Source organism: Nylanderia fulva, unplaced genomic scaffold (genome assembly GCF_048542155.1).
Source record: "Nylanderia fulva isolate GAGA-0341 unplaced genomic scaffold, ASM4854215v1 Scaffold18, whole genome shotgun sequence".
Classification (NCBI taxonomy): domain Eukaryota; kingdom Metazoa; phylum Arthropoda; class Insecta; order Hymenoptera; family Formicidae; genus Nylanderia; species Nylanderia fulva.
The window spans coordinates 3,315,090-3,338,523 of record NW_028190055.1 but is presented as its reverse complement, the minus strand read 5'-3'; the positions used below and the strand labels follow the sequence as shown (position 1 = coordinate 3,338,523).

The following is a 23,434-nucleotide window of genomic DNA, read 5'->3' as shown; positions in this document are numbered from 1 at the left end:
GGATCAGCACAGGCACACATACTAATTCTATAGAATCAATGAGTTAAAATAAAATCGACTATAATAGTTAAAGTTGTGCCGAATTTACACGATGGATTTTATTAATTGTTCTGTCTTTACAGAAATATGTCCATACTTATCAATTATGCTAGTAAAGAGTAGTCAATTGATTCATTTATTTCGTAATCAATATCATTATAAATTTAACATGCCTAAAATATACACGAATTATTTTATAAAAGTAATATCGCTAACCAAGACTCGTCCTGAGTTAGAATGGAGAGCAGCATGATCAAGCAATAGAATAATCCTTCCTTTTCGTTCCCTTAATTCCACATTGCAATGCAGAAATAATCGATTTCACTATGATAATTTATTTGCATGCATTATGTAGCTAGCTGCGCTCGCTCGCCTAAAGACTCCGCTAACGTTTATCATTGTATTATAAAAGAAAAAAGATATATTTATAAGAAAAGGGAAAGAAGAAAATTAAAGTACACGGATAATCAGTTTTTGGTAATTATCATGGTTCTCTTTCATTGCATTATCAGCTCTTTTTCTCTACTTCGAGCTTTCCAGAATACGGAAAAGTCGACAAATCACACTGTATGTTTAGATTAGCAAACGCGATAATTCTCGATCCACAGCAATGGTAAGTTCATATTGCTACACTTTCATTGGAACAGGAAGGAAATGTAGAAATAGGAAAGAGAAAAGCAAAATGGCTCCGCATTGGAGTTTGTCGGGGGACGGCACGATCGGAGAATAAGAAATAAGTGGAGACTCTCTCAGAATTTAAAACCTTCACTCGGAATACTCGTCGTCTGATCAAACTCAAAAGCTCCTTCGTGTCCTTGTGCCAAAGGTGCATCATCCGCCTGAAATCAATCATTATGATATGAAGATAAGATTTATGTCAATGTTATTAGATAAAAGAATGCAAAATGTATTATAAATCTAGCCTTTTAATTCTAGAATCATTCAGTGTCACATTAATTAGAAATTTTCATTCTATTGTATAAATAAATAAAAATATGTAATAGCATGAGAATATTTTTATATTGCAATTTGAGTGTACAGCAATGAGATGACGAACCAGAATGATATAAAATATTAAATTTATTGCATAGCATGTTACGAGATTTTTATAATGTGTTAAAAGCAAGAAAAAATGTTAATCTTTCTTTTATTTCCATGTTTTTTCTAAATTATAAATAAATTATGAGTGAATTGTAAATATGAAAAAATGTTTCTTTTTACCTCTTCTGAAAAGTATTGCTCGATGATGTCGTACGCTAACTTGTAAATATCTACATTTTCATGATTTTGCAACGCTTCAATCTTGTCCAAACCTATAAATAAAGAAAATATATATAAACAAGTGTAACTTTTTATCAAGTTTTTTTTTACATGTTACTCTAGATATACATGAAGAAATATCTAAGATAAACAATAATAACTATTATTATTACTTTCGAATAATAAAGTATACTCACCAGCACATTCTTCAATCATATTTGCCAAATGTTCAACGTCTGGGCCAGCAAGTTTAAGCATGTTATGGATACCGTCTAATACCACTTGTACAACTTGAGTATCTTTACAAGAAAGAAGATCACAGAATGGACCAATAACACCCTCTTGTATAAGCCGCGAAACTTGATCCCTATTTCCACTTATCGTAAGATTGCTAATTGCCCATGCAGCTTCTTTCTGTGCTTCGAATTTTCCCTGAAAACAACATGTATGTGTATTCGCGCGTGTATATAATAATATACAAAATAAAAGAATATAATACATTCTCTGTATAAAACTATTATATATTCTACATACCTTTGCTAAATTACGAATAATGAGTGGTAACAGACCCGCTTCTATAACTGCTTGAACTTGTGATTGATTTCCGGCAGTAATATTTGAAAGGAACCAGACTGCTTCTTTACAAATTTTCTCTTTTGGATGAGTCAACAAATTGGGGAAATGCGAAAGAGCATCACAATTTAAAACAATTTGTGTTTGTTCGTCTGTGCCAGTCACGATATTGCCAACTGCTCTAAGGGCGGCAGTTTGCACTTTGACCTCTTTGTGCGAAAGAAGTGGTATTAAACGAGGTACAACACCACTGTCTATAACCATTTGAATTTGCTCATTACCACCATCAGTGAGATAGCTCAAGGCCCATACAGTATCAACAAGAATCTGTGAAAAAGATAAGATATGATATTAGAGACTCAACAATTTTCATTAACTAAAAACAATCATACAGAAATATATGGTATTTAATCTATATTTAAAAATAGATGCAATGGAAGAATAGTATTATATATACTTCTATAGAATTGGTTGTTCTATTAATCAATTTATTTTTGCAGTTTTTTTAAATATAAATTTTATTAAATTATCTTACTATTGCCTCAATAAAAAATTTAATTAAAAGTTCAAAGATCATTTATATTTACTTATGTATTTGCTTTTTTAACTATGTCCTACATTAATTTATATAAAAGAATTATCGATTTTATTTTTTGACTTTATATATGTATATAATACTTACATTAATATCAGTATGATGAATAAGCGCGTTTAAAGCAGGTAAAATATCCTTTATGGTTTGAACTGGTGGTGGTGGATCTTTATTTCTACATAAGTTTACAATAACCCATGTTACGTTACGTAAAAACGAAATAGGTATATCTGGTTTAATAAACGTTAGCAGTGGCTGTACAACACCCAGTTTAATAACATAATCTCTAGGTGCTGGACCATCTCCAATTATGTTACCTACAATAAATAAACATATATTGTATAACATATTTATCATTATATTATATATAATCTTTTCTAAATCCTGCTAAATCAAATATATTTTTTATAATTAAAAATTTAATGTCATTTAATGCATTTAGATTAAAATCCTTTAACAATTACAATTCATACACAATTACATTTATGTAAAGATATATCTTTAAAATTGCATGTATTTCTATTAATTTGATAAAATGATATAATGTATATAATTTAAGCAATTTATAAGTTTAGAAATAGATGTTACCTAAGGCCCACACAGCTTGTTCACATACATTCTGTTGACTTGAAAGTAACAAGTGCAAAAAGAGTGGAACTGCACCAGCAGCAACAACAGCTTGCGTTTGAGCCGATGTCCCACTTGCAATATTTGTTAAAGCCCAGGCTGCTTCAAATTGTAAAGATGGACTAGAAAGTTATATTAGTAGTTTTATAAATGTCTCACATCATATAGATGAATATAACTTGATACAGTAAGTTTTCAAAATTACAGCTATAACAGAAAAACAAGTTGCACAAAGGCAAAAACACGAAACACAAAAACAAAGAATTGTTGATAATATTTTATGCATAAAAATTTTCTTACTTATTATGTTGTTCAAGACAACGAACTAAGATTGGTAAAATCCCACTCTCTATCAATGGATCAATAGGTGGATTACGATCTGAAGACAGTAACTTTCTTGCTGACTGCACAGCTTGTAATTGTACTGTTGGATCTGAACTGCCTGCTTTTGCTACCAACTCCTCCAAGTTGATTTTTGAAAGATGTTTATCAATATCATCTTCATCTGTTTGAAAAAATGATATATATCAAATGTTTTAATGTTTGAATTTATTTTCATTAATATATATGTATGTGTATATGGTATGTGTGTGTATATGTGAGTGTGTGTGGTCTATATATCTAAAAAGATATAATCTCAACTTATTTATTTTGGCTTACACAAAGTACTAAAAAAAAGTTTTAAAAAATTATATTTAAGATAAGAATGCTTAAGTGACACATAATATTTATTAAAGTAAAATTGTTTTTTTAATTTAATATATTCAAAACTTATTTGCTACCTGCATTCACAGAGAGTAAAAAGGATTTAATTTTTTACAATTAAAATTACAAACTTAATAAATTACAAATTAAAGAAATAAAAATATGTGAATAAATTTTCTACAATAAATACGAAATATTTCATTTTCTTACATCTGCAGGAATAATTAACTTAAAATATATTACTATTTCCTTATTCTATATAAATCCTATATAAAGAGTTCTATATAAAAAAAAAAATTATGTTTCAGCCTTCAAAGCATTATATATTTCAATATATATTCAATATCTAATTATAAGATCATATCTAACATAAAATATTAAAGCTAACATACAGGGTGTTATAAAAGTACCGGAACAGCAGAATAACTCAAAAAATATGAGTCCTAGAAAAAATGTTAAGTACTGGGTTTTTATGATTTTCTTCCTGGCTAAGGTCATCGTCAGATAGCCAGGAAAAAATCATAAAAACCCAGTACTTAGCATTTTTTCTAGGATTCATATTTTTTGGGTTATTCTGCTGTTCCGGTACTTTTATAACACCCTGTATATAAAAGCAATAAATTGTGATAAAAATTATTTTTAAACATACCTGTTGAATCTGTGATAGGTACATTTCTTCGCTTTTGTAAAGTTTCATCGCGCTTATTTTTACGTAATTCTACTGTCACTTCATTACGTCTTCTTCTCATCTCCTAAAACAATAATATTAACTTTGTAATGTTATATCCAATAATAATTATAACATGTCAGTCACATCAAAATAAGGCTAATTCAACTTAATTTCATAACATTAAGACATTTAAGTATTATATGAAAATAACTATAATTTTTATAAAGTATCAATAAATAATCAAATTATCTCACAATATAAAAATATATATAGTTTTAGGATGAGATTTCAAAATCTAAATTTTCATTAAATAGTACAACTAAATATATATTTAATCAAATTTATATATTATAAAATAATGCTATTAATTATAATTTACACAAATAAAGCATATATTTAGTTAAGGATTCAGTTGAAGAATTTTTATATTTCATTTTACACAAATATGTGTACCAATAATTTACTTAAACTTAAAAAAACTCAAATATTGAACACATAAAATATAACTGGATAAAATTTTAATGAAAATAATGCAGCAACAAAAAGTTATTATTGCATCATATTTTAATATATTAATAGAATAAGGAGCAATTCAATATAAGGTATAAAAGAAGCAACAAGTAGAATAGAAGACAAAATAAGAAGGAAAAAAAGTAGCAAAGTAGAGAACAAAAAAATGTAGATGAAATGTGGCAGAGGAACCAATGTGGAAAACAGGAAGAGAAAGAAAAGAGGAAAGACGAAAAGAAGGAAAAAGGAAGGAAAAAGGAAGAAATAAAGGAAGGAACAAGGAAGGAACAAGAAGGGAAAAGAGCAGTTCAACGTACATATATGCGAATGTACGCACGACTTTGAGGGGGGAAAAAAATGGCATCATCGTGCATGGGAACCTAAGACACGAGGGCGTCTCAAAGAACTTCTCCAGGAGCAAGAAATTTGCACACAATTCCCATCCCCCGGAGAAGCTCCGTCACGTTTCGTCGATTTCAACGCGAAACGAATCACTCACCTCCAGATCCTTGCCTTTGTTCTTAAACACCATCATTCGGTTCTTACTTAGCATTGCCTCGGCCGCCATTTTTTCAATAACCAATTTCCGCACTAGCGTAGGATCAATGTGCGCCGGTACTGTCGTACGATGTCGATTGCGAAATTTCTCGTCTCCGCGTAGCGAACTCGATCGGTTTCTCCTAATATTATATATATGTATGCGTATATATATCTGTCACGATATATCCTCGTGATACTGATAATTCGCTCCGATCTCTATTCCAGTCTATATCGACAACTGCACTCCGGACTCGTTTCACTAACGCGGCACACGTACGTATGTCAATATGCAATATCATGCATATAAAACGCCCGATCACGTTAACAATTGCCGTCGTTGCTGTTCGGCGTTGTCTGTCACAGCGTCCGAGTCGTTTTTTCCTCACGGCTCACGTTATATCCTCCCTCCTCACAATTTGTGAAACCACCCGTGATAACTAGGCGAGAAAGCCGAGCGAGAACAGATCACGGACGTTTCACGAGCGTTCCGAAAAACACGCGGAAGAAGGTCGAGGAGAAGCGACCATAGCGCGGAAACGAGGACGACGCGTTCCGAAACGCAACTTTAATCTGCACTTCCGGTGGATCCCCCAGGTCGACGTCCAATAAGAGAGTTTGTTTTCTAGGGACGAAAGTGTTGGTTAGAAAACACATTGTCCATTATTTGGATATCGAACTGTCAAATTAATGTCAAACGTCAAACGTCAAATGTCAAATGTCAAATATAAATTTTTCATCGCTACGCATATATGGCATACATATAATACTAGAGGGAAATTCACTGATCGCGTAAGTAATATTGGTAACATTATCAATCCATTCAATCGATACTTCATGATATATCGAGAGATCGAGAATTGCAATGGTGACTCAAATTTCTACTTATTCGTATTGAATTAGCCGACACTCAACGCAATTTTAAAAAATCTTTTTATGGAATCGTTTGTATTTCGTATGAAGATGTTTGAAGTACAATTAAAAAGGTTTGTGAGTTATCCGATTAATTTTAATTAAATATTTTTAGATATTGGAAGTTAGCCGGAAGATATGTAAAATTTAGACTTGTTCATTATTTAAGATGCGACGATCGGCCAATCACAGTCGAGGACAGTTTATGATTACGACACGGCCATCTCAATCACATGTGACGTTGCTTACGATTACGGCGTATCGGTCGGCCAATCACAGCGCGAGTTTACAATCTTGAGATATTCAAACGCGAAATTTCTCAATTGCGCGCCCAAACGGATCTTCGGATCCCCGGTTATGTCGGTGCTCCGAGAACAAAAGCGTAAAATTGAAGAAGCAACAGCAGACGGCGATGATGATGAGCAGTCGCATGATAAAGTGCGACTTTGAGGAGATGATTTCAAAGATCGAGATTACGAATCTAAATTTGACGCATCTCCTGATAACCTTGCCTTTAGGTAATAATGAATAAGTAGTTGGAATAATTTTTATATGCGAATACTCGTTTGTTGATTTAATAAATAAAACTTACATTAAAGAGTTAACATATTACGCTACACATAGACATTTACTTGTTTGTTTCTAGTAGGAATATATATAACGGCGCTTTACAATACGTACGTGGTTTATGTTGGATCTGGCGATATTATTATCAAGGTTGCGCAGCAAGGTTTGCGTGGAGATGGTATTTCCCTTATCGCTATGCACCGTTTGCAAGCGATTGTATTAACATCGGTGGTCTCTACAGAATTCGAGAAAGATACTATACCAGTAAGTCTCGGCAAAATATAAGTGTATAATATTTCTGCACATCTAGCTCATGACTTAATGATGTTTTGTTGCAGTTTTGTCCATTAAAGCAATTGATGGGTGTATTTTCTGCTGATAGTAAAAAACATTTATCTGCACCATGGGTAAAATTAATGATTGATCCAGTATGTATAACAATTAGAGGAATTATTGAAAAGCATGATAGTATAAAAACATTAATCTGTTGATACACTCGAATTCATGATTTGGCAAACTATGCATCAAATTGTGATACTTTGTGATTTTAAAATTTTTCTTATATATGTATACATATTTTTATCATATATTATTTATTTACAGAAATCTCATATTATCGACTTTTATCCAGAAGATTTTAATTTTGACTTAAATGGAAAGAAATTTGTATGGCAGGGCGTAGCTCTGCTTCCATTTGTTGATGAAAAAAATTATTTAAAGCTTTGGTGTCACATTATGATAGCTTAACGGAAGCAGAAAGTGAGTGATATAAAAGTACATTTTAATGTAATTTTGTTTCAATTAATATTTCTTCGAAAATTAATGTTAATATATCTGTTGTATAATTTTTTGAATCATGAGTTTCGAAGATACTAGTCGTACAGAAAGAGAGATTTTATATAAGTGTTGCATTGAAGCTTGCTAGCGTTGCATCAATCTTGCTAAATTAATATTAGGTACATTATTATTTTTAGAAAAGAAACATTTTCTGTGGTGATGACAGACTGTATCGGACTAGGGAACAGCAATTATAAGTTTATAAAAGATTTATATATGAATCACGTAGGATTTAATAATGAAGTTGAAATAAGCATAATTGGTATGCAAAGCACTGTACGTACTCTTAGCAGATAATTGTGTGAGTGACAGGGCACGTTGCCTTCACCTGTCAAGGGTTTGCCAGTTAGAAATAATAATGTCTATTGGTTCGTATATATTTTTTATTATAAACGAAAATATATAATACAAATACAGTAGGATACGGATAGCTCGTTGCATATTTTTATCAAATATCGCTAATGTCGTTCTATATGTATTATATTATTAAATGACACGCAGTTATAATTAATTAATGTTACGCGTTTGACCGCATTACATGTGCAATTGCATTTGCACAAATGTGCGACGATTGGGTATTGAAAAACTTTGGCGAGTTTTTTAATTCGTGCGATAGATTAATCGATGAATTCAAAAATTCGCGCCGTTTTTCTCATTCAAAAATTTTCTTTTGCCGCCATCTTGTATAATACTTATTCAGATACCGCTGTATCGTTAACTAAAAACGTAGTATTATTTAGCGTAATTATAATTTTGTGGACATTTTCTTTAGAAATGTGTATTTGTTTCGAATAGTGTCAAATACCGGGATCCTATAAATACAGTAACAGTCATGTTTTCCTCGCTCGTAAACTGAAAGGGGCTAAGGATTGCCGCGCTTTTTGAAACCGCAAGATTTCGAGGCTATGAATCGCAATAATGGGAATCGGTGGAAGCCGCAAATCGGTTTCACTCGATCTTCGCAATCCACTTCGTTAGGACAGGCAGGACACAGAACGCTCAAGTAAGTATATCATCATTATTGTAATTAAGATTTGCTACCACATTTCCCTTTTTTAGAACTTAGAGAAGACGCAATTGACAGACTTATTGTGGCTTTATGTAAAAAAGCAGTGTATAAGACAGGAGTATGTAATATTTCTAAAGAAAGAAAAAAATGAAAAATTATTAATTTATTTAGTAATCATGTTGATATATTAAGGAATACAGTTGCCAACATTTAGGCATTTCTTAATTATTGGACACTTATTTTTTATTTTTTTATTTTTTCTTGAATTTTAAGATTTAATATTTTTTTTCAATTTTTCAATTTCTATGAGTAAATACTGTTTTAAAAAGAATAAGTTTAAATTCTCTCTTAAAAATTATTTCTAAATTAAATAAAAGGAGTAAAGTTTTATCTTTTTACATTTTTTGACATTTGAAAAAATTAATAAAGGATTTATATTTAAATTTAAATTTAATTAGTTTAAATTTAATTATTTAAATTTATATAATTAGTTGTAATAAAAGAGGAAGAATATATATTTTATAATTTAAATGAAATTAAAAAAGAGTTATACAATTTTTTATAAGTTTTTTTTATTAAATAATATATTTAAATTTATACAATTAAATATATTATGAAGTATCAGTAAATCATTTATTCACTGATTTATTGAGTTATTTCAAAATAACATATTAGTTAAACAATTAATTACATTATAATTAGCTTCTTTTACAAATAATATATTTTTTTGTTATTTGCGCAGGGTTTTTTGACAGACAGTGGCGATGTTAATTTGGATCGTGTATAATTAATAATGTCAGACTTTGGTGATGTAGAAGATGAGATCTTCAAAAAGAGGCAACAAAATGAACTGGCATTTAAGCAACGTGAGAAGGACAAAAAGAGGAGAAATTAAATAATCAGTAACTTTAAGCCAAAATGGATTCCCGCAGGATAATTTGCACCTATTGTAAGATTTCAATTTATTTTAGTATCTCTGAGAGTAGTTATATCCCTGAGAAACTATAGTATCAAGTTAATTATAATCGATAATTAAGATTTAGTGATTTGTAATTAAAATTTCTAAAAGTTGATTATCGCATCCAATTGTTGTTAGAAAAATTAATATAAAACATAAAAAAATTAATATAAAAATTATATTAATACAATTAATATAAAAAATTTATGTAAAGGAGTATTAAGAATATAAAATAAAGTTCTGAGAATATTCTCTACATTACATTACATTATTGTAATTTGCTGAAATCTTTGCAGGCTCTTGGACAGGCAGTAAACCTGTAGAAAATGCACGTTACGAGGCTTATTAAATGCGCATACAGGGTGTAGGAATTATAATACGAATGCTACTGATAGTACAAATGCCTTAGAGAGCATGTTAATACCCGAGGTAATAATTTCATTTTTTTTCTGACAATGTGACACATTTCTGTACGTTTGAGAAAAAATCGCGTTCTTTAATCATATATTTTATTTGCATATAATTGTAACTTGTATATCTTGCTTTCATTTTTATATATTATTCTGTTGAATGCAGTATATATATATATATATATATATACACAGTATTTAATATTAAATTGTTTTATTCTAAATTATTGTTAAAAAAGGATCAATTTTTAAATATTTTTTATTCAAGTTTTTCCAGACCTATTATCACGACAGTATCAAACATATTCATCTTCGAGAGAAGAAACGCATCCTTATATTTCTTATAGAGAGTCTCGTAAAAAAATTCCCGCTTTCCATTCCGCTTCCGATTCCACGGAGTATTGTTCCGAGATATAAAGTTATCCCAGTTGCTTCTTGTCATTTAAGAATCACCCATCTCGCGTGGAAACACAAACAAAACTCTCTCATCTCTGGTGTTCGGGCTAGTCGTGCTTTATTTTTTTTTAGACCACCCTCTTAAGGCCGCCACCATCTGCACGCATACCGACTTTATGTCGCTCCGGAACGCGATCGAACGCAAATGACACATTCCGCAATGTTCGACGGGTGTAAGCCATCCTGTGCGCATCCTTCCTTCTGTCTCTCTGATACAATTTAAAGGTGAAGTCTTCTCTCTTTCTTCGTAATGCTTTTATATACAAAAAAATGGTATTTTATTTTTTCATAAATTAATTTAATCTCTATTAATTAATCAATTATTGATTAATGGTTGATAATTGATTAATTTGTTACAGAATTGCTCATAACATTGTAAAAAAAAATATATTTGCAAATTAGTTACAACAGATACATCTCGAATATTCCGCAAATCATCTGGAATAATAAAAGAGATTTTATGGATAATTAAAATATAAAATTTTTTTTTTTAAAGTCTTATAAAACGTGTAAAAAATTTCTTTCAATGCTAATTTGTTGCCATATATGAATAACGACTTTGTATCATATTGATATACAAAAATATATTCCCGTCTTTTATAAATTAATTTATTCTCTCATTAATTGATTAATTTGTTGCAGGTATGTTGCAGAATTTTATTCATAACATCGTAAAAAAAGTATACGCAAATTAATTGCATAATAGACACACATCTTATCGAATACTTTATGGGATTTTCTGGATTAATAAAGATTTTATAGATGTATGGATAATTAAGGTAAACAATTTTTTAAAATGGTAAAATTTTAAAACTAAAAAAACTCTTTTAGAAAAATCTTTTAAAAAAATTGCAAAAAAATTATTCCCTTCAATGTCAATTTGTTTTCACATGAATTATAATATCTTTATATCCAATCGATATACAAAAATGTTATCTTTCATAAATTAATTTAATTTCTCATAATTAATTAATCAATGTGTTACAGATATGTTACAGAATTATTCATAACATCGCATACAAAAATATTCGCAAATTAATTGCAACAAACACGCATCTTGGATTCTTTATGGACTATCTGGAATAAAAAAGATTTTAGATATATGGATTACGGATAATTAAGGTAAGAATTTTTTTAAATCTTAAAACTAAAGAAAAACTCTTAGAAAAATCTTTAAAAATGTTACATAAAAATTTCTTTCAATGTCAATTTGTTATCACATGAGTGACGCTTTAGTATCTAACTGATTTGAGAATTGTCATCGATGAAAACGCGATATATTATTATGTCCCTTGATTTTAAACTTGTTTATCCGCAACAAAGCCGCACGCATCTACCGAAATAACTGCATTAATGCATCGGGACAAAAATATGGAGCGATCGCTTTTGTCAAACAAAAGTCTGACGTATTGCTCGAGAAAATACTTCGGGGAAAAGGGAAAAAAAGAAAAGAGGAACCGGCGCTATTCTTGCGTCCAGGTGTGAGCTTGTAACGCCAGTGTAAATATACAACACTTACGCCATTCCGACGAGAGCCTCTTCGAAAACTATTAACGTATCTCTCCCCTGTCCCGCATCCCCCGCCGTACTTTTGTGTTTCGACTCATTTCTCGCCTACTTGGTACGTGTTTTGATCTCCAGAAACTATAAACCACCCGCTTTATTAACGATCCGAATCCACGGTGTTGAAACACCCGCTTTATCCCGACCCGGGATCGAGAACAACATCAATCGTATACTAATACACCAATCTAATGGCAATCCTTCAAAATTATTTCGGTCCGAAACTCATCACAGACCTATTACGCACATACCAGAAATGTTGTCTTCATTCATCCCGTAAACAATCAGTATGATAATAACACATTTCTCTAAAAATATTCATATGAAATCTGTATTCTAAAAATTAATCAAATCACACTTTAATTAAAATAAATGTAATGAATGAAAGAAATTTTTTATTATTCTGCGTATCATGTTGTTGAGCTAATAAAATTTTTTATTTGTGGGAATTTTTATATTACTGATCGACTTTTCAGCTTTCAAAAGAAATACTCGTGAACTAATAATGTGTGTCTTATATAAGACAATCTTTGTAATGATATTATTCCTACACTGAAAAAAAAAATTAATACATATTTATTTCAATGCCTTATAAATAATTTATTGGAAACAAATAAATATTTATCTGTTTTGAAAGATTTTTTATAGCAAATAAATATTTTTTCACATTAAATCAATATTATTAGTTTCAAATAAATGATTATAAGGCAGTACTTGAAATAAAATATTTATTTGAATTCAGTAAATTTGTTTTCCAGTTTATTGAATATTCTATAACAAATTTCATGTTAGAATTAAAATTGAATAATAAATGATCTCTGATAAGCTCTAGCGCGAGAATGCATCGAGTGCATTATAGATTATACGTATTCTTTGAGATACAGGCACACATTCAGCAGCATGCATATAATTTCTGTATAGAAGCTTCATGTTCTCGTGAATCGAGTCGACTTGTTTATCATGATCGGAAGCTGAAAAGTCGAGTTGTTCGCTTAAGAGTAAGTGAGTGTAAGGGAGAGAAAAAAAGAAAGAGAGAGAGAAAGAAGGAGAGAAAGAGTGGGGTACCACTTCATTAGGCAATAACATATCAGACTCATCATGATAGCATATATTAAATTTTTTATTCGCTCAAGATAAATGATACACACATACCCATAAAAAATTATGAATTTCTTTCATTGGCTACATCTCTTTAATTAGACTATCCGATTGTAAATATATATATATATATATATATATATATATATATATTTCTAACGTATGAAATAAAAAGTGAGAATGTAATAATTGCAAGAAAAATAAGATTCTCCCATTCGAAGTGTACTTGATGATTCAACTTGCTAACTTAAGCAGTTATTAAATTTTCTGAATTGCATAAATATTGATTGCGATTATTATGATCTTGCTAATTAGAAAACGATTCGGTTTATCTTATTAGTCGCGATGCGTAATTTTATACTTTTAATTTAGAAAAAAAATTCGAAAAATTAAATCTGTATGTTTCCTTGGATTAAGAATAAATACCGATAAGCAGTCGTTGCTGAGATAGCGTCAGCATGTGTTATAGAAAACGTATATTGATACGATGCATGCGTAAACGCGTAGTCATTCGCGCAATTTAATTATCATCTCTAGATAAAATAATCCAATATTTTTCAAAGAAAGCAAGAGAGTCCCTGTCTTTCTTAGACGACAGTTTGTTTTAATATAAAATAATTCTGAAATAGCTCGTTGATGAAAAATAGCAATCTTCACAACGTTTTCCAATCTTATCTGTGGAAATTTAAAAACTGTTTTCTAATTCCCAAAATATTAATCTAACTCGAACTGTCAAGTGTGCCAAAGTATTTCCAAATACTTATTATGTGTTTGCTGATACGTGGGTGGATGTCAGGTGCGAGTCAAGCCTTAACAAGTTGAAGACGCACCCTCGCTTAAGAAATTTGGAGGCTTACGACGGACCCCAAAACGTGTGAGTCATTTTTTTTGACAACAGCGTAGGTCGAGCCGACAAGACGCGATGATGAACCAAGTTAAAATCTCGCGTAAATCCCTGCATGCGTGTATCTTACGCACACACATACATACGCATATACACATATCTGCTGTTTCGTGCGCGTAGCAAAGCGAGGGAGTCTCGAAGAAGCGGTCTTCAGTTTCGGTTAAGCATTCATCGAAGAGAGAATACATATCTCACTCCGTCTCTCATCTCCACCTACGTCATTCCAAGTCACCCCGGGTGTTGTACGCGGTTTCGGGCTTCCGGCTTAAGGTTTTAAAGTCATCTCGTTCCTCAGCCTCGTTGCTCAAAGGACTTCCGTTCTCCAAACAAATATGACCCGTCATCATTTCGGGGACGATCTCGGTCAGGATTTCGGAAAAAACTGGCGATGGAAATCCCGAGGAATCTGACAGCGATCTAATAAATTGCGAATCCGATAGATTGGGGTAAAATAAGGGAAGAACGAAAATGCGAAGGTCACTCGGGGTCCTATTATGTGTCACGTGATAAGTGCGTATTATGTGAGGAGATACGAGTGTTTTTATCATGTCGACAGTCGTCGATCTCTCGGGATTTTCAATAAGACTCGCCAATTTGTGAAAATTTGTGAAAATATTGTCAAAGCTCCGATGGCGTCTCTAGGGGTGGTTGTACTAAGGATCTCTCTCGTCGAAATAATACCGATGCAATTAGCGTGTCGGTGGTAATTGATACCTCTCAGCAAAAGAGAAATAGAGAGAAAGAGAGAGAACACAAAGTGCGGCAAACGAGTGCAGAGAATTATTTTCTCCAACCGAGGAGAGGGTGATCGTTGTTTACCTGCACGTTTACAAATGCGCGCGATGTACGCACGAAGGGTGCCGAGAAAAAGGGGCCTCTCCTCTTCTGAAACAAGAACAGGTAGGTGTCATTTTAGATGGAATTTTGTCAATTAACTAATTTTTTTTATTCAATAAAATGTTTTTTTTTAACAAAAATATCACATCTGCGCATTATTATTGACATTAGATATGTAAGGGATGATTTTGATATATTAGAAATGTAAAGGATTTATTTAATATATAATTTCTCTTCAAAAAATATATTTATAAATATCCAGCCTTATTTTAATGGAATTAAATTAATGCTTATAAAGATTTGAAAATTGGATTTGACATACGTATTGTTTACTTATGGTAGAAATTCTGAAAGCTTCTCTTGAGAAATCTGAATACACACAGTAGTTTGTTCTTCGTTTCATTGGGTTAATGGGTTCGTGGAATAAACAAGAGTCATCTAATTTGTATCAAATTCAATTAGGTCTATTACATAAATTACCAAGAATGTATTATAAGTAACGATAACGATATGACCACTTCACAAATTATATTTAATATTGCGCGTGATTATATGAAATTGTTAAATTGATGAAAGTTATATTAAAATTTCGTGAAATACTAAAATAAATAATAATTTTATAATTTTAGATAACAGATTGACATATTTTTTCTCTTTTTTTCTTTCTTTCTACCTATTTATCTAACATAATATTCCTAACAAATGTTCCAGGAATAAATGAAGTCATAATTCAATGATGAATCGTTACGATTGTATATCTGTAGAGGAAAGTCGTAGACTTTATTTTAAACTAGACTTAATTTTAAACATAGAGGAAAGTCTACGACTTTCCTCTATGTTTAAAATTTGTATTTAAAATTTAAAAAAATATGAATCTGAAATACAAATATTGTATAAATATTTTATATCGTATTACGAAACAGCATAAAAATTAATTTTGCAATTAATTATTTTTGGCGCAATTAAAAGGTTGTTTGCAAATGTTAGAAAAATATTAAAGAAATTCTATCTACGTTAGCATTAATTTATTTATAAATGCTATTATTTATATGTATATATATTAAAAAGAAAAATGTCTATAAAAATTATGACATTGAAAGAAAAAATCATATAAAAACTAACTGACAAGATTAAAACATAATTAACTAAACTTATCTATATGTATTTTGTCGGACAAACAGATGGTTTTCTGGAAAGAAATCAGAAACCGACCTTTTTTTTGCCCTCTGTCGCTATCTGTAATATTAGGTGCTTTCGACCTTTTCGCGATAAGTTTCGGTTCGAGATGATAACCCCAGATGTTACGTTCGCTAACAATAAATAAAATGCCCCTAATATTGACAATTTTATATTATTATTTTGAATATTAACTTATCTATAATAAGTGTCTCTTAATTTAATATACAATATAAATTTTTTCAATAATTTACCCATAATTTAAAATTTTAACAATAACTTTGTTTTTTTTTTAATACGTATAATTATATTAATAGAAATTATTATATATATATATATATATATATTTATAAATATTTATAAACTTTTAATATTTAATTAAAATTTACATACTAAAAATTGTTATGATAATCAAATAGAAATATTATATATATATTTATATATCATAAAATAGGTTTTTATATTTGAATAATATCGACATATCGGGAGCCCTCAAAAATAAAAAATATTTTTTATTTTTATAAGCTATTATACATTCACAAAAATTGATAGAGAGAATAATCAAAAGGTGTAAATAACAAAACTTATTTTTTTACTTTAAACATAACTTATTTTAACAGAGAGAATTGAGATTTTAGACTTAATCATCAAGATGATATTTAATGTAAAAAAAATGACATTTTATTTTTCCTGATACATTATTTCATAAGAAATTTTGTTTTTGCAATTTAAATGAAATATCTATGATTATCGTTTCGAACAGTAATTGCAAATCGTCCTGTATATATTTATTTGTATCTATATATTGTTTTACGAGCACCTCGCGATTTATCTCTTTCGGTCCCTTCATGAATTGGACATTTAGCCAGGATGAGGCGTTCGCGCAAATATAATGCCTCGATTGTAGTCTGTAGACATAAAGACTGGATTTGTAAATAAACGCGCCTCGACACACGTGGTTGCATTTGAAGTTTCCAAATTTATCATCAACCAACCGTATTAGTTAAAAGACAATATAGCAGATTCAATTAGGATCGAATGTCATTACTGTCAGTTTTAGATTTTTTTTATTAAACCGAAACCAATTGCAAGTTTAGTAAACTATCGCTAATAAAATATCCTAGCTAATTGAATACTTATATGAATAGAGTGTTTCAGAAGTTTTCTTATGAATTTTATCATATATAATATGCTTGTTAATTTTGCGAAACGATTACATGTTAAGTAAAATGTCACGCATCGATCATTAGTTTGATAAATGAGTCATAAAATGAGTTATAAAATTTATCTTACACACATAAAGTTTTGTGGAGTACGATAATAAATAAAATATATTTTTCTCATAAGTCAATATAGAGAGATTTTCTTTCTTTTTAATCTTTATAATTGAAAGATTATTTACAAAAAATTTAATAACAAGTCCTAAAATTCTAGCAAAACAAACTGAGCCTTTCAAAAATATTCCCAAGAAAAGGTGTAGACTTGATATTTGTTAAGAAAATGCCATTAGAATTAATAACCAAACTGATTAATTGAGTTCTTAAAAATTAGTAAATTATGAGATGTTGCATTATATCATAATTACTGCAAATGTGTATAAATGCTAAGCATAAATTAAAACAATTCTCCGCTAACTACTTACTACGCGATATTCCTACTATCGAGGGTCAGTCGGCGGAGCCAATAGTGCTTTTCTATGTCGCGCATTAAACGGCAGAGAGAGCAGAGGTCAGTAATAATGTAATAAACGCGTAAATGCGAAAATCACGGTATCTGGCAACGGCCAATAATTGATTGCGATGGTATAATAATATATCGGAGTTGGAATTAACCTTCATTAAATTACTCCCTTCGAAGGCAGCAGCAGCCCTTCTCTCTATAGTAAGATCTAATTAAGAAGAAGGACCACCTCTTTTAGTTGCATTCTCGCGAATCGTGTGTCAATAAATTATTTTATATTTTTTATATAAGAATCTAGTCAGGAGAAACGGGAAATTTCATATAAATATGCGAAATCTTGTAATGGAGATAGTTGCAAGCAGGCAAGGAATATATATATGGGGCGATAATAGGTATATACACATAGCGATCAAGAAGAGGAACCACCTCTTTTAGTTTACATTCGCGCGATTTGTGTGTCAATGAATTATTTTATATTTTTTCTATAAGAATCTAGTCGGGAAAAACGAGCGATTTCATATAAATATGAGAAATCTCGGTAATGGAGATAGTTGTAGGCAGGCAAGGAATATATATATGGGGCGATAATAGGTACACATAGCGAGACTCGTTGTCGGGGAGCGCTGACCGCAGAGATAACGCTTTGACCCGTTACATGCTCTCCGAGAGTACCAAATGAATGCCTTCACTGTCTCTATCTTTCTGTGCCCAATCCAAATATGCGGCCCTTTTTCTTTCCCCGACTTACTTTGCCCTTTACAGTCCGTTTGCGATGGTCCTGCGAATCTCGCGTAGGCGATCTCTCGCCGGGAGGCAAAAGATACCGACGCGACAAAACTCCGCCGTCAAATTTCAGAGTCAACCACGTTGGAGATCCACGTTGCGAATCTGAAATTTTTCATTATGGAATATAACATTTTTTTATATTTAAATGCGACTAATATATCTTGCATTTTTGGGGTCAAATGAAGATAGAGAAGACTTATATTGCAATGTTACGCTTGCTTTATTGCTGTGAAAAGATTGTGTAAAATATTTTCATTAATACTACTATTTTTAATACTTTATTATTACTATTTTTATTAATACACGATTTATTACATTTATTTAAAAATGACACAAATCTAATGTAGGATCAAACTGATTTTATTTCCTCTATGCGCAATTGTGTTTCAATCTCAATATATTATAATTGTCTATCTTAGTATATATTTTTAATTTCTCTATATTTCTAATCTCAATGTGTTTTGCACTGGCAAAGAATAAATTATAGGTGTTATTTAAATTTTGTTAATAATAAAAAAGTAATTAATTAATAATAAATATTTTATATTATTTGTATTAATTAATAATAAATATATTTATATAAGTATATTATTCATTATTAACATATATATATTACAGTTTGAAAACCTGAAACTGACGTTCTAGTTTTTAAAAAATCTTATTTATAAATATATAAATTAATATATACATATATATATATATATATATATATATATTTATATAATGATAAAATTTTATAAACCAGATTTTTTTGAAAATTAGGACATCAGCTTCAGGTTTTCGAAAATGTAGATCAGTCGCAGGATGTAGAGAATAATGCGAAATTATTTTATTTATCAGTAAGTGCATCCAATCAACAGTCGTCAGATGTAATAACGTCACCGATTTACGGCAATTCCGAGATCAAGGCGTGCCAGGATCATCCGCATATTTGTGGAAAAGAAGCAGCCTGTCGCAGCTTCTCGAACAACACATCGAAATGTGTTTGCCCTCACGATTTGTCGTCACCCACGGAAGATTTAAGATGTCCAAATCGTGCAATCGGTAAAGCTGCACTTCATTAATTATTTCGTCAAAATTCTGTTATAGTGTTAATATAATTTAGATAAAATTTATAATATATTGTAATTAATGCAATTGATACATAAAATATAGCGTTAATGATTTCGAGTATAATGAGATTTAGAGTATAATGATTAAATTGATAAAAAGCCCCCTAAGTAATTGCGAAAATATAATTTATCATTCATATAATACAGATAAAATTTACAACATTACAATTAATAATTAATAGTAACAGTTAATAATTTTTTTGTGCAGTTCCTTCTAATGCCGCGCGTCCAATTCATAATATTATACCACCGAGTAATAACAATAGTACAACAAATAGTACGAATAATGAACTTCCGGAGGCTGAACAGGTATTTTTTTATTATTTTTATATTAAGCATAATCTTTTTCTCTTTCAAAGTTTTATTATATGCAATATGTTTGTGTCTACAATAATCGTTTGTCTTATTTATATATACTTACAAATATAATGCCAAAAAATTATATTTAAATGCGACAGGTGGAAGAATTAAGATACAAAGTACCTGAAATAATAGGAGTAGCTATAGCTTTTGTTGCCATAATAATGATTTTATTGAGTATCGTGTATGGTGTGAGAAGACGAAGTTACAGTGTTAAATCTCAGAGGAATCCCTTAAATGTAAGTCATTTGTTTTAAATCTTTCATTAAAATTACGTTTATCCTAAGATGTATTTTTTAGATTAAATGTTGTCTTACAGAAAATTCTATCTTTAAGCTATATTTTCGTATTTTGAATTTTTCCTGAAATAATTTTCTTATTATCTTAGCTTGTATATTCACTATATTTACGAGTAAGATTATATGCATCTTAAAATTGATAACACGCATTTAATATCCTTTGATAATAATTAATAATAATGTCTCGCTCTTGATGTATCTTATTAGGGGACTCCGATAAATCTGAAGAAAGGCTTATTATTAGCGCATAAGTATACACCTAATCCTCAATATTTCACCTGTACTTCTCCGGGGGTCCCGATCATACAACGGGAGAGTCTCATATTTCTACATGACATCGGGGAAGGATGCTTTGGAAAGGTCTACAAAGGTACAAAATCATTTAAATCGAATAAATCGAAAATGGAAGAAAAGAATTGTTTTAAAATTCATAAAAATATTCTGTAATCTTTTTTTTAACAAAATTAAAAAAATTTTTAACGTCACAAAATGCTATTAATGTTCTACATTATTAAATGTTATTAATACTAATATTTTTATTTTATTTTTTAATTTTGTTTTAATTTTAGGTTTTGTGACTATATAATAAACAAGTCTCTCACCGAGTTATTAAATAACACTAAATTTCTCAGAAATAAAAATATTTCACAGGTGAATTGCATAACAGAGACACAAAGGAGATTGTCGCTATAAAGGTCTTGAAAGACACCGCCACGCCCGAAGCCGAACAGGACTTTATGCGAGAAGTGGACATTATGTCAACGTTCAGTCATATGAATATCTTGTCCCTGAAGGGAATGGTGCTTCGGGATGCAGCGAATAATCCGTGGATGGTATTCGAATACATGCCGTACGGCGATCTCGCCGAAGTGCTAAGAGCAAATTCTCCGCAATTCAAATTGTCGAAACCTGACGTGCAACCCTTAACGAAGGTATCAACAATAATCAATCGAAATGTTTCATACATGCGATTTATCATTAATCGCGTTTTAATTTTATATTCGAAACACACCGTTACGTCTTTCGTTATCGCACATTAAAATTTTATTATTACGAATGCAGTCAGCGTAATTTTTTTAATCGATAAAGATAAAATACCGTTTGCTTATATAGAATTCGCTGCATTGCATCTCGATACAAATAGCAGCCGGCATGTCTTACTTATCGGCGCAAAGATTCGTGCATCGCGATCTGGCCTGTCGGAATTGTCTGGTGGGTGCGGACTTAGTGGTGAAAATCGCTGATTTTGGCATGTCGCGAGACATCTACACCTGCGATTATTACAAGGTACATATTTATTCAAATATTATATAAAAAAAATTTTGTTAAGATTTTTCCTTCTGCGTAGAAGAGAAGGAAACTCTCGACCCATCCTTTTTTTATAATATCATATCTTTGATATATGAGTAGCTACATAATTTTTAAATTATATCACAATTAATGTGCTCCTCAGATTGGAGGATCACGTTTACTTCCGGTTCGTTGGATGTCACCGGAAAGCGTAATGTACGGAAGGTTCACCTTGGAAACAGATATCTGGAGCTTCGGCGTCGTCCTCTGGGAAGTATTCTCATTCGGCAAGCAACCTTATTACGGTCACACTAATGAAGAGGTCAGTAATGCAGCTTCGAATAGGTCTCTAAATTTTGTTAATTCTACATTATTTTTTATATTTTTTTATATCTTTTTTCATCGCACCTTTTTACACACAGGTTGTAAAACTCATACTACAAGGCATCATGCTTCTCCCGCCGGATGAATGTCCGCCTGTCGTTTGCGAGATAATGCGCGACTGCTGGAAGATGGAACCACGGGAACGAATCAAGTTTCCTGACATCCTGGACAGGCTGGAGAAGGCGCAGAGTAAATTGATCCAGCAAGGATCGTTGCCCAGACCGCCGCAAGGTCCTGTGACAGTACGCACCCCGGATGTCTTGGATCCAGATGGTTACTTGCTTCCGGCACCCACGAGTCCTCGCGAATATCTGCAGGCTCTTCCAGCTTTATCCAATTAATAGCGTATTTATGACAATGAAGACAATAATTGTCTCTGAACCGCAACTTTCCAAATACGCGCGCGAATGCGAAGCAATGAAATGCTGAAGAAATGTGAAATATAACTTGAACTCCTCGAGTGAAGTAAGGATACGTAATACTTCGATTGTGTGTAAAACAGATTGTCACAGTTTGTCATATCATAAGCTGAGAAGTTATGAATATAAAGTACGTGGTCCATTTTATTATCTGATGAAATAATAATGCTGCACGTAGGATATTTTTGTATAAAATCAATTTGTATATATAAAAAAACCAAATTTTTATGATATATTTTTTATTTTTCGAACATTGCAAACTTTCTCTATAATTAAATCTGCAATTCAAATTTTTTATTAACTTAAAAATTGGTAAAATAATTATGAATATATTTCAACAGTTTCTCTAAAAAAAATTAATATACTATTAACAGCCTCCTAAACTATCGTGATATACAAATAAATGGTTGTATCATTCAGCAAGAATCATCCTATAATAATGATCGTTATTAATGCGTTAGTAAATTATGTTTTTTATCAGAAAAGTGTGTAAAGCTTGTGAATATTAATGCTTCTAAACACGTGCGCACTCACGAGATAGTATTAACGTTTATATATATATATGTTAGAGTTATTTTATTAATTTTATTTTTGAAGTATAATATTAATAATATTGTAATTCCGATAATTTCGTAAGTTTAGAGTAGAGTAAAATGATTAATGTGAGACTTATTTAATCAAATAATTAAATATGCAAAATATTTGCTCGATATTTTATATATTGATTTATTCTTACGAAGTTTTCTTCTTTATAAGATTTTCGCGTTTAGAGATGCTACTTTGCGAAATCTGTAAAATAATTAAATCATCAAGCTTTATTAAAGTAGCATGGATAGAAAGTATTTTCGAAATAGTTTATACGAT

The 23,434-nt window shown here is 30.7% G+C and overlaps 3 protein-coding genes across 5 annotated transcripts; 2 read left to right on the top strand and 1 right to left on the bottom strand.

Moving 5' to 3' along the window:
- Nucleotides 1–67: 67 nt before the first annotated feature.
- Kap-alpha3 (karyopherin alpha3) lies at nucleotides 68–5,616 on the bottom strand. Its single transcript, XM_029308473.2, has 9 exons — nucleotides 5,476–5,616; nucleotides 4,446–4,548; nucleotides 3,392–3,596; nucleotides 3,053–3,213; nucleotides 2,555–2,781; nucleotides 1,834–2,199; nucleotides 1,497–1,731; nucleotides 1,261–1,352; nucleotides 68–878 (listed from the first exon to the last, which is right to left on the bottom strand). The coding sequence occupies exons 1-9, from the start codon at nucleotides 5,542–5,544 to the stop codon at nucleotides 789–791; spliced, it is 1,548 nt and encodes a 515-aa protein (XP_029164306.1). The 5' UTR covers nucleotides 5,545–5,616; the 3' UTR covers nucleotides 68–788.
- Nucleotides 5,617–6,631: 1,015 nt separating this feature from the next.
- LOC114935633 (uncharacterized) lies at nucleotides 6,632–8,012 on the top strand. 3 transcript variants are annotated; one of them, XM_029308510.2, is made up of 4 exons: nucleotides 6,632–6,943; nucleotides 7,075–7,256; nucleotides 7,331–7,420; nucleotides 7,596–7,751. In XM_029308510.2, the coding sequence occupies exons 1-4, from the start codon at nucleotides 6,838–6,840 to the stop codon at nucleotides 7,737–7,739; spliced, it is 522 nt and encodes a 173-aa protein (XP_029164343.1). In that variant the 5' UTR covers nucleotides 6,632–6,837; the 3' UTR covers nucleotides 7,740–7,751. The 3 variants fall into 3 exon arrangements, with proteins under 3 accessions (XP_029164343.1, XP_085337625.1, XP_029164342.1); XM_085481499.1 differs by lacking the exon at nucleotides 7,596–7,751 and adding an exon at nucleotides 7,949–8,012 and having other exon boundaries at nucleotides 6,635–6,943; nucleotides 7,072–7,256; XM_029308509.2 differs by having other exon boundaries at nucleotides 6,635–6,943; nucleotides 7,072–7,256.
- A 5,755-nt stretch (nucleotides 8,013–13,767) lies between these two features.
- LOC114935632 (high affinity nerve growth factor receptor) lies at nucleotides 13,768–23,287 on the top strand. Its single transcript, XM_029308508.2, has 9 exons — nucleotides 13,768–15,127; nucleotides 19,547–19,750; nucleotides 20,027–20,127; nucleotides 20,277–20,417; nucleotides 20,685–20,847; nucleotides 21,129–21,409; nucleotides 21,591–21,764; nucleotides 21,931–22,089; nucleotides 22,190–23,287. The coding sequence occupies exons 1-9, from the start codon at nucleotides 15,061–15,063 to the stop codon at nucleotides 22,490–22,492; spliced, it is 1,593 nt and encodes a 530-aa protein (XP_029164341.2). The 5' UTR covers nucleotides 13,768–15,060; the 3' UTR covers nucleotides 22,493–23,287.
- Nucleotides 23,288–23,434: the final 147 nt, after the last annotated feature.

Coding starts and splice junctions, on each gene's coding strand:
- LOC114935632 (XM_029308508.2), top strand. CDS start 15,061: ATGCGCGCGATGTACGCACGAAGGGTGCCGAGAAAAAGGGGCCTCTCC. Junction 15,128..19,546: donor CTCTTCTGAAACAAGAACAG/GTAGGTGTCATT, acceptor TTTATTTATCAG/TAAGTGCATCCAATCAACAG. Junction 20,128..20,276: donor AACTTCCGGAGGCTGAACAG/GTATTTTTTTAT, acceptor TAAATGCGACAG/GTGGAAGAATTAAGATACAA.
- LOC114935633 (XM_029308509.2), top strand. CDS start 6,838: ATGATGATGAGCAGTCGCATGATAAAGTGCGACTTTGAGGAGATGATT. Junction 6,944..7,071: donor CCTGATAACCTTGCCTTTAG/GTAATAATGAAT, acceptor GTTTGTTTCTAG/TAGGAATATATATAACGGCG. Junction 7,421..7,595: donor TAAAATTAATGATTGATCCA/GTATGTATAACA, acceptor ATTTATTTACAG/AAATCTCATATTATCGACTT.
- Kap-alpha3 (XM_029308473.2), bottom strand. CDS start 5,544: ATGGCGGCCGAGGCAATGCTAAGTAAGAACCGAATGATGGTGTTTAAG. Junction 2,782..3,052: donor ACAAGCTGTGTGGGCCTTAG/GTAACATCTATT, acceptor TATTTATTGTAG/GTAACATAATTGGAGATGGT. Junction 1,353..1,496: donor TATGATTGAAGAATGTGCTG/GTGAGTATACTT, acceptor CTTTATTTATAG/GTTTGGACAAGATTGAAGCG.